General features: G+C 40.2%; 1 protein-coding gene across 7 annotated transcripts in view; it reads left to right on the forward strand.

Annotated features, from left to right (window-relative positions):
- LOC105483926 (serine/threonine kinase 32B) overlaps positions 1–14,199 on the forward strand; it is a 408,729-nt gene extending 394,530 nt beyond the window's left edge. For 3 of the 7 annotated variants that reach the window (XM_071093894.1, XM_071093893.1, XM_071093895.1), the window contains exon 12: positions 12,189–14,198. In XM_071093894.1, the coding sequence (XP_070949995.1) occupies positions 12,189–12,327 (139 nt within the window). In that variant the 3' untranslated portion in view covers positions 12,328–14,198. Of the gene's footprint in view, positions 1–6,834; positions 7,227–9,391; positions 9,473–12,188 lie in introns of those variants that run through there. The other 4 variants (XM_071093883.1, XM_071093889.1, XM_071093890.1 and 1 more) reach the window with 3 other exon arrangements.
- The last annotated feature ends 1,712 nt before the right edge of the window (positions 14,200–15,911 follow it).

Consider the following 15,911-nt stretch of genomic DNA (forward strand, 5'->3'; position numbering starts at 1 on the left):
GGCTCCTTTAAACAACCAGCTCTCACATGAACGAACAGAGTGAGAACTCACTTACAACTGCAAGGACAGCACAAGCCATTCATAGAAGGATCCACCCCCATGACCCAAATACCTCTCACTTGACCCACCTCCAATGTTGGAGGTCACATTTCAACATGAGATTTGAAAGGGACACACCTCCAAACAATATCAGTAGCCATCACCCAAATAGCATACGTTGTACGCATTAAGTAATTTCTCAGCATCCATTCTAAAGCCCTGACTTCACCACTGTGCAATCTAGCCATGTAACAAAATTATACTTGTACCCCATAAATTTATACAAATGAAATTTTAAAATCAAATTAAAATGTTTTATTTGGGAGGAAAGAATTGCAATTCAGGGCATACATGCAGATTGAGTGGTCTTTAGTATGTCCAAAGAACAAAGAGAAGGTTAGAGGTTTCATAAGGAGAAATGTTACCTATTGCTCTTTGAGAAATTTCATTGGCACTAGTAGGATGTTGAGGAGTTGGCAAGTTCTGATTGTTAAATAATAGCAGTGGGCAAAACTAGTCTTAGAATTGCAGCAGGTCATTTACTCTATTTCATTTGGGAATGACAAGAATGACCCAGTTCATATGATTAGTTTTTGCATGTTCCCTTTTTGGTCTGAAGCTCTGTCTCTGAAAGTGTCATTGATCAACCATGCTATAGTTAGGCTTAATTATCCCTCAGCACCAGGATGGATCTGTCCCAGTTGTCTCTGTCCCATGTTGCGGGGAAGATATGTGGGTCTTTGTCAGGGATCCAGACCACAGTAAAGTAATAAAAAGGCCAGAAGGAAAAATCGTCTCAGAGTGAGTTTGTCTGTGGTCTAGTATTGATTTCCATCTTATTAGTCCACGGGCATGAGCAGTCATCTTGAAGTGTTGAGTTAACATGATTCTGTTAGGAGAGTTGGCATCACAAAGATTGGAGAGGCAATAAGAGTAAACTTTAAAAATTATAATACAGGAATTCCAAAATTGACCACATAATTGGAAGTAAAGCACTCCTCAGCAAATGTACAAGAACAGAAATTATAACAAACTGTCTCTCAGACCACAGTGCAATCAAACTAGAACTCAGGACTAAGAAACTCAATCAAAACCGCTCAACTACATGGAAACTGAACAACCTGCTCCTGAATGACTACTGGGTACATCACGAAATGAAGGCAGAAATAAAGATGTTCTTTGAAACCAATGAGAACAAAGATACAACATACCAGAATCTCTGGGACACATTTAAAGCAGTGTGTAGAGGGAAATTTATAGCACTAAATGCCCACAAGAGAAAGCAGGAAAGATCTAAAATTGACACTCTAACATCACAATTAAAAGAACTAGAGAAACAAGAGCAAACACATTCAAAAGCTAGCAGAAGGCAAGAAATAACAAAGATCAGAGGAGAACTGAAGGAGATAGAGACACAAAAAACCCTCCAAAAAATCAGTGAATCCAGGAGTTAGTTTTTTGAAAAGATCAACAAAATTGACAGACCGCTAGCAAGACTAATAAAGAAGAAAAGAGAGAAGAATCAAATAGACGCAATAAAAAATGATAAAGGGGATATCACCACCGACCCCACAGAAACACAAACTACCATCAGAGAATACTATAAACACCTCTACGCAAATAAACTAGAAAATCTAGAAGAAATGGATAATTTCCTGGACACTTACACTCTTCCAAGACTAAACCAGGAAGAAGTTGAATCCCTGAATAGACCAATAGCAGGCTCTGAAATTGAGGCAATAATTAATAGCCTACCAACCAAAAAAAGTCCAGGACCAGATGGATTAACAGCTGAATTCTACCAGAGGTACAAGGAGGAGCTGGTACCATTCCTTCTGAAACTATTCCAATCAATAGAAAAAGAGGGAATCCTCCCTAACTCATTTTATGAGGCCAACATCATCCTGATACCAAAGCCTGGCAGAAACACAACAAAAAAAGAGAATTTTAGACCAATATCCCTGATGAACATCGATGCAAAAATCCTCAATAAAATACTGGCAAACCGGATTCAGCAGCAAATCAAAAAGCTTATCCACCATGATCAAGTGGGCTTCATCCCTGGGATGCAAGGCTGGTTCAACATATGCAAATCAATAAACATAATCCAGCGTATAAACAGAACCAAAGACAAGAACCACATGATTATCTCAATAGATGCAGAAAAGGCTTTTGACAAAATTCAACAGCCCTTCATGCTAAAAACGCTCAATAAATTCGGTATCGATGGAACGTACCTCAAAATAATAAGAGCTATTTATGACAAACCCACAGCCAATATCATACTGAATGGGCAAAAACTGGAAAAATTCCCTTTGAAAACTGGCACAAGACAGGGATGCCCTCTCTCACCACTCCTATTCAACATAGTGTTGGAAGTTCTGGCTAGGGCAATCAGGCAAGAGAAAGAAATCAAGGGTATTCAGTTAGGAAAAGAAGAAGTCAAATTGTCCCTCTTTGCAGATGACATGATTGTATATTTAGAAAATCCCATTGTCTCAGCCCAAAATCTCCTTAAGCTGATAAGCAACTTCAGCAAAGTCTCAGGATACAAAATTAATGTGCAAAAATCACAAGCATTCTTATACACCAGTAACAGACAAACAGAGAGCCAAATCAGGAATGAACTTCCATTCACAATTGCTTCAAAGAGAATCAAATACCTAGGAATCCAACTTACAAGGGATGTAAAGGACCTCTTCAAGGAGAACTACAAACCACTGCTCAGTGAAATAAAAGAGGACACAAACAAATGGAAGAACATACCATGCTCATGGATAGGAAGAATCAATATCGTGAAAATGGCCATACTGCCCAAGGTAATTTATAGATTCAATGCCATCCCCATCAAGCTACCAATGAGTTTCTTCACAGAATTGGAAAAAACTGCTTTAAAGTTCATATGGAACCAAAAAAGAGCCCGCATCTCCAAGACAATCCTAAGTCAAAAGAACAAAGCTGGAGGCATCACGCTACCTGACTTCAAACTATACTACAAGGCTACAGTAACCAAAACAGCATGGTACTGGTACCAAAACAGAGATATAGACCAATGGAACAGAACAGAGTCCTCAGAAATAATACCACACATCTACAGCCATCTGATCTTTGACAAACCTGAGAGAAACAAGAAATGGGGAAAGGATTCCCTATTTAATAAATGGTGCTGGGAAAATTGGCTAGCCATAAGTAGAAAGCTGAAACTGGATCCTTTCCTTACTCCTTATACGAAAATTAATTCAAGATGGATTAGAGACTTAAATATTAGACCTAAAGCCATAAAAACCCTAGAGGAAAACCTAGGTAGTACCATTCAGGACATAGGCATGGGCAAAGACTTCACATCTAAAACACCAAAAGCAACGGCAGCAAAAGCCAAAATTGACAAATGGGATCTCATTAAACTAAAGAGCTTCTGCACAGCAAAAGAAACTACCATCAGAGTGAACAGGCAACCTACAGAATGGGAGAAAATTTTTGCAATCTACTCATCTGACAAAGGGCTAATATCCAGAACCTACAAAGAACTCAAACAAATTTACAAGAAAAAAACAAACAACCCCATCAAAAAGTGGGCAAAGGATATGAACAGACATTTCTCAAAAGAAGACATTCATACAGCCAACAGACACATGAAAAAATGCTCATCATCACTGGCCATCAGAGAAATGCAAATCAAAACCACAATGAGATACCATCTCACACCAGTTAGAATGGTGATCATTAAAAAGTCAGGAAACAACAGGTGCTGGAGAGGATGTGGAGAAATAGGAACACTTTTACACTGTTGGTGGGAGTGTAAACTAGTTCAACCATTATGGAAAACAGTATGGCGATTCCTCAAGGATCTAGAACTAGATGTACCATATGACCCAGCCATCCCATTACTGGGTATATACCCAAAGGATTATAAATCATGCTGCTATAAAGACACATGCACACGTATGTTTATTGCGGCACTATTCACAATAGCAAAGACTTGGAATCAACCCAAATGTCCATCAGTGACAGACTGGATTAAGAAAATGTGGCACATATACACCATGGAATACTATCCAGCCATAAAAAAGGATGAGTTTGTGTCCTTTGTAGGGACATGGATGCAGCTGGAAACCATCATTCTTAGCAAACTATCACAAGAACAGAAAACCAAACACCGCATGTTCTCACTCATAGGTGGGAACTGAACAATGAGATCACTCGGACTCGGGAAGGGGAACATCACACACCGGGGCCTATCATGGGGAGGGGGGAGGTGGGAGGGGGGAGGGATTGCATTGGGAGTTATACCTGATGTAAATGACAAGTTGATGGGTGCTGACGAGTTGATGGGTGCAGCACACCAACATGGCACAAGTATACATATGTAACAAACCTGCACGTTATGCACATGTACCGTAGAACTTAAAGTATAATAAAAAATAAAAATAAAAATAAAATAAAAAATAAAAAATAAAAAAATAATTATAATACAATTATAATAAGATAATTAACAACAATACAATTAGTTTGTACAGTGATTTTGAACTCAGAGCCGAAGCCTAAGGGCAAAAAACTAAAATCTAAAAGACCGTGGGGGAAACTGGGTGAGACGTGTTGGAGCCATTGAGTCACATTTTATGACTGGGTTGAATTAAAGAAGAAAATGTCAACTTGACAAAAGAAATCACTAATATAACTTGACCAGAAAGCTGTGCGAGGGTTATTGTCAAAGCTGCCTAGAGCAATTACTTATTGTGAAATGTGAATTACAGCATTATCCTGCCAAATGAAAAAGGTAGCATCCGGGAGGGGAAGAGTCTTATTCTGATATGGAGTCTTGTGCTGACACCTTAGGATAAGCTGTTTACAGTGTGGAAAACACGCCCTTCTTATTTTGGTTTGCAGTTTAAATGTCTCTGGTTATGGCATCAGGAAGCTTGGTGAGCCTTCTTTGTGGCCCACACATGAGGCATGAAACCTGCTCCTTAAAATGTATCTAGTTTCAGTGTGTCAGGCTTTAGGAACAAGCAAGTCTCATTTTAGTAATTTTATTTAAAAAAGAAAGAAAGTTGAATTGGAAGAATTCCAGTTTAGGACCTAGGCTAGTCTATAGGTAGATAACAAGAATTCAAAAACAATGTACAGAGTTACAACCCACTAACAGGTGTATTATGGTTTTTCTTTGGAAACTTTTTCTCTATAGTGATCATATAGGGATCTCAGATTTAAAGTCTCTTGAGGCTAGGAAGCCACACCAAGGCAGACTTTAGATTTTACTTAGAGTCTTGTATTAGTCAGGGCTGCCTAGAAGGACAGAACTAATAGGATTTATGAAGGGGAGTTTATTAGGAGAATTAACTTACACGATCACAAGGCCAAGTCTCACAACAGGCCGTCTGCAAGCTGAGGAGCCAGGAAGCCAGTCCCAGTCCCAAAGCCTCAAAAGTAGGGAATCCGATAGGGCAGGCTTCAGTCTGTGGCTGAAGGCTCCAAAGCCCCTGGCAAATCTAAAACTGGAAGTCCAAGAATCTAAAAGCTGAAGAATTTGGAGTCTGATGTTCAAGGGAAGGAAACATCCAGCATGGGAGAAAGATGGAAGCCAGGAGACTTAGCTAGTCTGGTCTTCCCATGTTCTTCCGCCTGCTTTTATGGTGCCCATCCAGATTGAGGGTGGGTCTGAGTCTCCCAGTCCACCGACTCAAATCTGAACCTCCTTCGCCGACACCCTTACAGACACACCCAGGAACAACACATTACATCCTTCCACCCAGTCAAGTCGACACTCAATATTAACCATCACAAGTCTTAAGGTTCCTGGGCCCACCAGGAAGTGACAATTGTTATTTACTCATTATAAGATGGGGATGCTTAAAATCAGGTACTTTGTGCATATTTTTAATATGACATTTCAGTCAAAACCTTGATAACATACCCCATGTTTGAAATTGTATTCAACTATAAAGAGAAGGCAGAATTTTATTGGATTTATGCAAATAACCATATTACCATATGAATACTCACATATATTTCTATGTAGAATTTTAAGAAAATAACCAGAATTATGCCTGATAACCTATCAGATTTCTATGAATTTACATAATTATTGAAACATTCATATCAACAACATGACAATGTTTCTTATATGATTTATCAAATAAACCTAATCATTTACTGCCTCTGCAAGATGAGAGATGTATCCTTTGGTACCTTCCAGGCGTCCAACTAGAAAACACTAAAGTCAATTTTAAGTAAAAAAAAAAAAAACCCTTAATGTAGGATGTGATTATGGGGAAGTTTGTTAAAGATCTTAAAAGGCTCAAAACATTTGATCAAAACAGAATCACATGTCACTGTAAAATAATAGTCATTCACTTAACCAAAGCGATAATCAAAAGACTCCAAAAGCAATACAGAAAACTACAAACCCTTTCAAAGCTCAGTTTTCTTATGCAATAAAAACCTAATAAAGGCCACACAGAAAATTATCTTGTTAAAACATAAAATCTTTCTTTCTTAGGACAAATACCAAAAAGATAAAGAAAAACCTTCTGCAGTGTGATTGTTTCTCCTTATAGGAAGCTCATTTAGATAACCTGGAAGTATAGGACACAGAAATAATGTATCCAATGATATGAGTATACACTTAAAGTATAAAGGAATGTAAACAAGAAAACTAGTACCTTAAGCAGAGGAATACATGGCTCTGAGTAACAACATTTGAGGTTTCTGGTTATGACGAAAAGCTCAGACATATCAAGAAAAACTAAGAGTACAGAATTAAGTTATACTGAAGAAAAACATTGCCTTTTTTAGACCTTCAGATAAATGTTCCAGCATCAGGCCATAACAGCAGAGTTAGAACCGGAGAAAGATTTCATGGGAGCTGACAAAAAACATTGAAGGAAAAAATTCTCATCCCAGGCCTTCTGAACGGGAGAAAAAACTGAGGTCAAAGACGTATGACTCCGAAGGCACATACAGGGAGGTATAGCAAAAGTTGAACCTCTGGGAAATTTCAAAAGTAAAACATTACCTCAAGAATGAAATGACCATTTTGAATGAAGAGAACAGCACTTTTAACCTGAAACTAGGGAAATTAAATAGATCTCAGGAATAAGATTACTGTGAAGAAACAGATCTTATGCCAGGTGTGATGGCTCACACCTGTAATCCCATTTGGGATGCCTGAGCTCATGAGTTCGAGACCAGCCTGGGCAACATGGCAGGGAGGCTAAGGTGGGAGGATCAGTGGAGCCCAGGAGGTTGAGGCTGCAATGAGCCAAGATCACTCCATTGTGCTCCAGCCTGGGTGACAGAGGAAGACCCTGTCTCAAAAAAAAAATAAGAAAAATACCTTAGAATTGAAAATCAATGTAAGATTCGCGGGGTACAGTGGCTAATGCCTATAATCCCAGCACTTTGGGAGGCTGAGGTGGGCAGATCACGAGGTCAGAAGATTGAGACCAGCCTGACCAACATGGTGAAATCCTGTCTCTACTAAAAATACAAAAATCAGCTGGGCTTGGGGGGGCGCATGCCTGTAATCCCAACTACTCAGGAGGCTGAGGCAAGAGAATCATTTGAACCCGGGAGGTGGAAGTTGCAGTGAGCCAAGATCATGCCACTGCACTCCAGCCCGGGCGACAGAGCAAGACTCCATCTGGAAAAAAAAAAAAAAAAGTAATGTAAAATTGTATGGTGTAATGGTGAACACTCTGGACTTGGAATCCAGAATTAAAAATAAAAACATCTTGCAGTTTTATTAAGAGCAGATCAATACTTCAAAAACATCTTCTTTTTATTTAAATATAGGGAACTTTTTTTTGTAGTTTTTTGCTAATGTATTTTGAATATCAAAGCTCAATTGTTAGAAAGGTTATCACAAATAATTCCTTTTAATTGTAGCCAACTTGATCACATACAACATTACTTTCATACATTTCCCTTTCACAAGCCTTTCTGTGACTCACACAGACCATGCATGACATGCCTTAAATATTCTGCTTTGTCTTCTGCCTCCTCCTCCTTAAATAACTCAGTCATTTTATTTTAGGACAAAAATTTACCACACAAGATTCTTTCTTATTCAAAATTAGTCTCTTTTCTTTGCAACCTTCCTTACCAAAAATTTACCTTCATATCTATAACTTTCTTCACATCTTTCTCTCCTACTTACTGATTCTTTTATATCTTGTTTCTATTTTCTTGTTAGATCTATATTTTAAAACCACCTTTAAATAGCCTCTGAATTAGACAAAACATTTTTTCTCAATAAAGAACATATTTTATGTCTTTCTTATAATTCTTATTAAAAACTTCATATTTTTGTATATTTTATATACAAAATTTTATATATTAATTAAAATTTTTAACTCTCAGTAACCTTGAATTTTAGTAAAACTCTAGGAAGCAAGATCTTTAATTGTCTGTCATGTATCAACATTGTGAATGAGAACCAGTTTATAATTTGAAGTCTTAGTTGAAAATGACCCAGACATTTAATGAGTACCTATTAATTAAACATAACCTTAAGATTTTAAATCACATGAAAAGTTTACTTATAGACATTTGTCCAGTTTACATTTTTCTGCTTTATAGCTTACCTAAATTACTTATGAGAATTGAGATATTAGACAAAGGTAATCATCATTTCAAGTTATTTCTCTATTAATAATTTTTTAGCCTGTAAATATCAATTGTTTACCGAAGCAAAAACCCTAAAGTTAAATGCATGGTGTCCTGTCAATAACTCAGAAAATATGTCTGCTTTTATTAAATTAGCAATATTAAATTATTTCTATTCATCAAGTAATTGCAGGAAGATCATTTTGTTTTAGGCTGGGTTCATAGCCTTATGATCTTAAAACATATAGAAAAAGCAAAATATAAAACTGTCTGACAAGTAAACCCAGGCAAAAAAAAATGTATGTAGACAATTATGAAGACATTTTAATTTTATTTCATTAACAATTTTATTTTTATTTTATTTATTTACTTTTTATTTTATTTATTTATTTATTTATTTATTTATTTTGAGATGCAGTCTTGCTCTGTTGCCAGGCTGGAGTGCTGTGGCACGATCTTGGCTCACTGCAACCTCCACCTCCCAGCAAGCGATTCCCCTGCCTCAACCAACTAGTTTACCAAAGATTTACTTAAGTGACATGAACTTCATAAAATTGATTAATTACTGTATATTTTATATGAGTGCTCTTTTAAATCAATCAAAATAAAATTTCTTAAAGAGATTTCTGGCTGGCTACATCAGATTTTATTATGTAGACAAGATACAATGTAATACGTGTATATATACATAAACACATCTAGATATATATACATACAAATGAAGATCTTGTGGTTTTTATTTTAGAATTTTGTCATGGGATGGTAATACAAACTCACCAGTTTACAAATGATGGTTGGATCCAAATTATTTTTTGAAAAAAATGAGGTAAGACTAAATTTTAAGATTTTTTTTTTTAATTAGGTAATCTTTTTTTTTTTTCTTTTTTTTTTTTTAAGACAGTCTCACTCTGCCACCCAGGCTGGAGTGCAGTGGCATGATCTTGGCTCACTGCAACCTCCACCCCCTAGGTTCAAGCAATTCTCCTGCCTCAGCCTCCCGAGTAGCTGGGATTACAGGTGTGTGCCACCACACCCAGCTAATTTTTGTATTTTTAGTAGAGATGGGGTGTCACCTTGTTGGCAAGGCTGGCCTTGAACTCCTGACCTAAGGTGATCCACCCACCTCAGCTTCCCAAAGGGCTGGGATTACAGGTTTAACCCACCACATCTGGCCTATTAGACAGTCTTATGAAGGCTGTGAACCAAATTTGGGGTAAGGCAGTTTAAGTTGCCAATATACTGAATTGGACAAAGAATAATGTGACTAAATTATGTCAGGAGGCCCAAAAGATAAGTTATTTTATTATAGCAGAGTTTGTATCATATTTTCCTGGTCTTAAGTCTTTGTCCTTGAAGATCAAAATGTTGCAGTTCCTTTTTAGTATGAAGAGAATGTCTTTTACATGGAAATTTTTTCTTTGCTTTAAAAAAAAACAGCATGAAGATCAAAGTGATTTTATTTCATTTCTGCTGGTTTGCAAGCATTCTTCACAGATATTATGTCAGACTAGCTAAGGAGTTTTGGACAAAGAGAGTTTAGCTTAGAGAAGGATAAAGAAAAGAAATTGTGAGAAGGATGGGAAGAGCTCTGGAGAGAAAAGAATTTCAACTAGTTTTAAGACAGTATATTGTAGTGAGGCAATCTTTGAGTACTGAACAATTCTTTTTTTTTTAGCCTCAAGATATCAATGAGGTATCATATCTTATTTGAAATCCATGATTTTATAGTCATGGTATTTTAATTCAGTTTTAAGAACGCAGACTCTTTAAATAATCCTTGCAGTGTTTGAACATGTTACCAGCTGGAGTCCCAGAAAATATGTTGGCCTGCCTTTGAACTTTGAGAGCCCCATTTTGTGAATGTTCTGGTCTAATGTCAAATACACAAAAGCCAATTAAACACAAGTGCTGAAGGCAAAAAGTCCAAATAAATGCCAACACAGACAGAAAATAAAGTATATTTTTACTAAGAAGGATGATAAGCCACCTCTTCAACTGAGGGTAAGAGGAAATATCCTATCACCAAGGCCTCAACCCGAATGGAGCCTCCCAGCTCTGTCCTCTGGCTCCTGCCCACTTCACTAGGATGATGTATTTTAACCATGACCACCTTTCCCAGTTGCCCTATCTGGAGAGCTGCAAGCCACGGTGGCAGAGGAACTGCCCACCTTGGTCCTGGGCCTTTGCATGAAGGATTGGGGGAAGGAACCACCAATTCACTGTCTTATGAAACACAGTGTTGCTGCTGGTATTTCAGTGTTATCTGAAGGACTTATTCAAGTACCAGCATTGTTGCAAACACTAGGCATTCCCACTTTGCACACACTCACATTCACACACACAACCATGACCTGTCTAAGGGCATAGACTGTTGTAGTCATCTTAGGATAACCCTGAGGACCCTGCATGTAACAAGCATACACAGAGGCTTGCTGGGTGAAACAGCTCTTTCATTTAAATCAAGACAACAGGTGTTGACAACCCGCTCTGCAATCTGTTGGAAAGAAACATACTAGTTTTAAAATTCAGGCTAAATCCTCTTTTTCAGAACAAGGTAGAACTAAGAGCAATTATTATTATTCCCAGCCCTATACTAGATATTTTACACGTATTGTCTATGATCCCCTTAGCCTCCTGCAAAGTGAACGATATAATTCCTAGTTTTACATAAGAAAGCTGAGGCTAAGAAGAAGATAAAGCAACTTGGCTAACATAACCCAAGTAGAAAGTGTTGCAAGCCAGGATGTGAGTTGAGTTCTTCCCTGCTCTAAAAATTCTCACTGCCTCCTTAAATGTCTCCATTCCGTACTTGCTGCCGCCATCCACAGGCAGTGACAGCTGTGGTATAGTGACTGAACTTTAGCTTGAAGATCAGAAACAGAGGGACACTGACATCTTCCAACACGTGAAAGGTGACCAAGTGGCCAACTGCTAGGAAATGCAGTGTTCGGAATCACACCCCCTCAACATAGTTTGTAATAGGATATTTTGTAAGTCTGTGTTTAACTGTTTGGATATTTACTTGTGGGATTCTTTCATTAGTGCCTGTCTCCCCTTTCGACATTGAGCTTCTTGAGGACAAAGAATATAACTGTTTGGCTTGCCAGAGGATCCCCTGCTCCTGGACATGGTGGCTGGTACACTAGTGGGCAGTTAATACATATATACTGAATGAATGACAGCTGGGACTCACCACCTTTACTGACTGTGAGCCTGGGCAATATAAATATATGATGTAAACAAAAATATAAATATATGATCTCAAGTAAGCATCACAAGGAGCCACAGGATGGGAATTATTATCTCCATTCTATAGACAGAGAAATTGAGGGTCTATGCATTAAGTAACCCACCCAAGTGCGCCTCAGCTGTGCTTTGATCCCAGGCCCATCTGGCTCTAGTCCACAGCACCCTGGATGCCTTAATGATCAATCCTTCCAGGCAGGGGAGGGTTTGAGCTGACTGCCTGCCCAGTGTGTCTCCTGGACGTGCCTCCACAACCCCGTGCCGCACCACTAACTCAGATCTGTGCTTGTTTGCAGGCTTAGGAGGCAGCAGGGACAGGGCAGCCAGCTCTTGGACACCGACAGCCGAGCTGGAGGCCAGGCCCAAAGCAAACTCCAGGACGGGTGCAACAACAACCTCCTCACCACCACCTGCACCCGCGGCTGCAGCAGCTAAGCCCACACTTGTTGCTGCTCAACAGGACTGCACTCGTCTCCGCCCTGCCCACCCAGAGCCCCTCTTTATGCCCGGAAGGTCCCTGTCTTGCCCCTGAAAACATCAGATGCAGAAAGAGCCCCGGACTTGGAGCTGGGAAGCCTGGGTTCTGGTCCCATCTCCATGACTGATTCACTGTGTGACCTCAGACAAGTCACGCCCTCTCTGTGCCTCAGTTTTCTGCATCTGCCAAAGGGGTGAAACACTTCTGCCCCACTTCAAATTACAAGATTATGGGGAGAGCCCAATTAGATAGGAAACATGAAAAACCTCTGATATTTATAAAGTCATTTTTACGTGCAAAATGCAACCTTAATATGTGAAGTGAACCCCCATTCCCCAAAGCAATTAAACCGTCATGACTTTGCAATTTGGCACATCCTAGCTTGTTAGAGAGCACTTTCGAAAAACACCGCCCCGACAGCAAAATAAATATCTGATATTTTGGCCCCTTCTGTGAAAACAACACTCCCAAATCCTGAAGCAAAACCTGAAGTGTCTTCATGTGCATTCTCTGGCAGGCCACAGTCCTTCTGACCTTGTAAGATGGTGCAGCATGCAGACCAGCCTTGTCCCCAAGGTCTCAGCGCTGCGGTCTCGCTCCTCCCCTCATTTAAGAAGACCAGCCTTCTAATTTCAGCAGTCCTCACCACCACCATGTCCTTTGTGCTGGGATGGCACACAGGTGTCCATTCAGATGAGAGTCGGCTTACTCCTACAGAGTGTAATCAGCACCCCATCCAACTGGCCCGAAAGCCCAGACCTGCAGCAGAACTCTCCAACTCTATCGGCTTTCAGGGTGTTCTCTCCTGGGAAGGGTGTAAAATCAGCTTGTCAGCATCTTCTTACAGAGAGTACCCCATCTGTATTGGTGGGGCGGCTCCCTCTTTATACATTAGGAAGCATGGGTGCTTAGAAAGTTTATTTCAGGAAGAAAATGGGTTCACACAAAAAGCAAACTACGATCTGCTCAGGGAGAAGCTTGCCTTTGAACTGCAAGATGTTGGGATAAGCAGGGAAAGCTTCGACTTTGGAGTCAGGTTTGTGTTGAGAATCCAGCCCTGCTGGCTACTAAGTGGGAGACCTTAGGCAAAGCATGCAATCGCTCTGAATGGCAGTTTCCTCATTTTTAAATGAGGATGGTAAAACTATCGTTGCAGGGGAGTTACGGGGTTAAAGAAGATCCTGTGTGTAACCGCAAGCATTGGATGACTCATTGAATGGCCTTTTTTGTCAGCGTAATTATCATCATTATTTAGATACTTTCTTCCTTCACTCACCTGCCAGTCAGTTTTCTGTGCAAACAAGCTTCCTGTGCAGGATTCTTCCAAATGGTCTTCCTGGAGTCTTTGATATTTGTTACATCCTGCTGAAGTTCGATTGTGTTTTTATTTTTTCATCCACCTTCCATTGTTCACTTTTTACATGATTACTCAATCCTTGGGGCTGTCCATGTCATCTCTTAGATTTATTAAAAGACATTTTAATGTATGGTGAGGTTTTATATTTTTGTTTTTAAAAAAAGAAATAGTCATTGTTTTCCTCCTTTGAACTGAGGCTATTTCTGGATTGTGTGGTCCTCGTCAGTCGGCTTGTTTTGCACACTTTACTTCATGTCCCCATCAATAACCAACCTGCTCCCCACCTCCCCCAGGAAATAATGGGCCTGCTCCTCTCCTCACTGTGACCCTGGAGGCTCTTAAGATTTTTTTTTTTTACTGGGCTGAGTTCACAAATTAGGGGCAGGAGCTGGAAGTTGCCCTAGGAACACCAGATTTTCTGGTTCTGTTCAAGTTGGCATTTGTTGTTTGGAATAAACTATTTCTTGGACATTCCTTCTCACCACTTTGTTCTTACTTCAGGGTTGGGTGGGATGGGCCACATTCCTCTTAGAGTGAAGAGACTCAAGTTTAATTAGAAACACAGAAATGGTTGGTGGACACCAACCATTTGATGAAATCACTTTGCCCACAGATGAAATCAAACAGCTTGGCAATTCGAGACTCTACCTAACTTGATCACAATCTACATGATTATTGTTACTATTTTGTATTTCCTAAGGTACCATCTATTCACTAAGGAAAAAGTACAGAAAATTCTTCATCAAGAGAAAGACACTTTAACATTCCCTCACATTACCACTCAAACCTTTATACAGCACACACGCACAGGTGCCAATAAACCAGTATTTTCCTTTTCATACCCACTTTTTGATTTTCCACTTTCCTGCTTTCATTCGTCCTGTCCTCTCTATTGGGGATGCCTTTCAGCGCTCATCTGTACATGTTAAAATTCCCATTTCTCAAAGGCCAATTCCATTTCTCCCATGATGTCTTCTGGGGCTCATGGCACCACCCACCCAAGCTAGACGCCACCTCCTCCACGAACTCTCGCGCACACTTGCTGTCACTCATGGCTCTGCTTGCTTTACATCATGCCTTTGCTCGCTGACAACTACAGCATCACGTTACTCTCACCCATGCCTCACCCTCCTTACCTTCAGGCTCCCTCAAAGAAGCCGGGTCAGATTCATGTCCATCTCCTGATCCCACCCTCCTGTCCTGACAGTGCCTGGCTCCTAAAGGAGCAATCAACAAACTCTGCTTAGGGACGACTTACTTCTGGCACCCTCCTGTCTTCCACCTGGCTCCACTGTCACTTCCCAGAGCTTTTTCCTCTGCAGGTCGCAGTGTTTTCCCAGGGGCTACCCTCCAGTGGCATGCCCAGTCCCCATTCACCCCCTTCAGAGCCACCTTTCCGTGATCTCCAAGTTCCAAATGAGTTTCGCCCTTCCCTCATCCGAACCCCCATTCCCAGTAAAGCACTGCCAAGAAAGCAATCTGATTAAAGAAACCCATTGCCACGCAAGAATCTGTGTTAGGATTTACCTTATGAATGGAAATTCAGGTGCACTGGGACCAGCTGCAGACCAGTGGTGCACCAGGACATGCTGACAATACCGAGTCAGGGCCCATGCTGTGAGTCGCAAGGATCTAGAACTAATGTCTGTAGCCAGACCAGCCATGCCTGTTGATTTCTGTATAGTGTATGGTTATTCTCTTGCTACAACTGCAGTGCTGAGCAGCTGCAACAGAGACCCTGTGGCCCACAATGCTGAAAATATTTACCGCCTGGCCCTTTAGAGAACAAGTTGCAGAGCCTTGATCTAGAAAACACATCTGGGACACTAAGTGGGCGGATGGCAAATGCACATTTGCTTCACTCACCTGCAAACGCCAGTGGGTCTCAGAGCTTGGCAATTCAGCCCTGTGGGTTCCCAGCGGGAAGAATTTGCAGGGGAATGTATAGTCGATTTGCCCTCACCAGTTGACCCTTGAGCTTTTTCCAAACTGGAGCCTTAACCAATAACACTTCCCAGGTCAGTATTACTGAAAGTCTCTGTATTAGTCCGTTCTCACATTGCTATAAGGAACTGTCTAAGACTGGGTAATTTATAAAGAAAAGAGATTTAATTGACTCACAGTTCCATAGGCTGTACAGGAAGCCTGGCTGGGGAGGCCTCAGAAAACTTGGAATCATGGCAG

Source organism: Macaca nemestrina, chromosome 3 (assembly GCF_043159975.1).
Source record: "Macaca nemestrina isolate mMacNem1 chromosome 3, mMacNem.hap1, whole genome shotgun sequence".
NCBI lineage: Eukaryota > Metazoa > Chordata > Mammalia > Primates > Cercopithecidae > Macaca > Macaca nemestrina.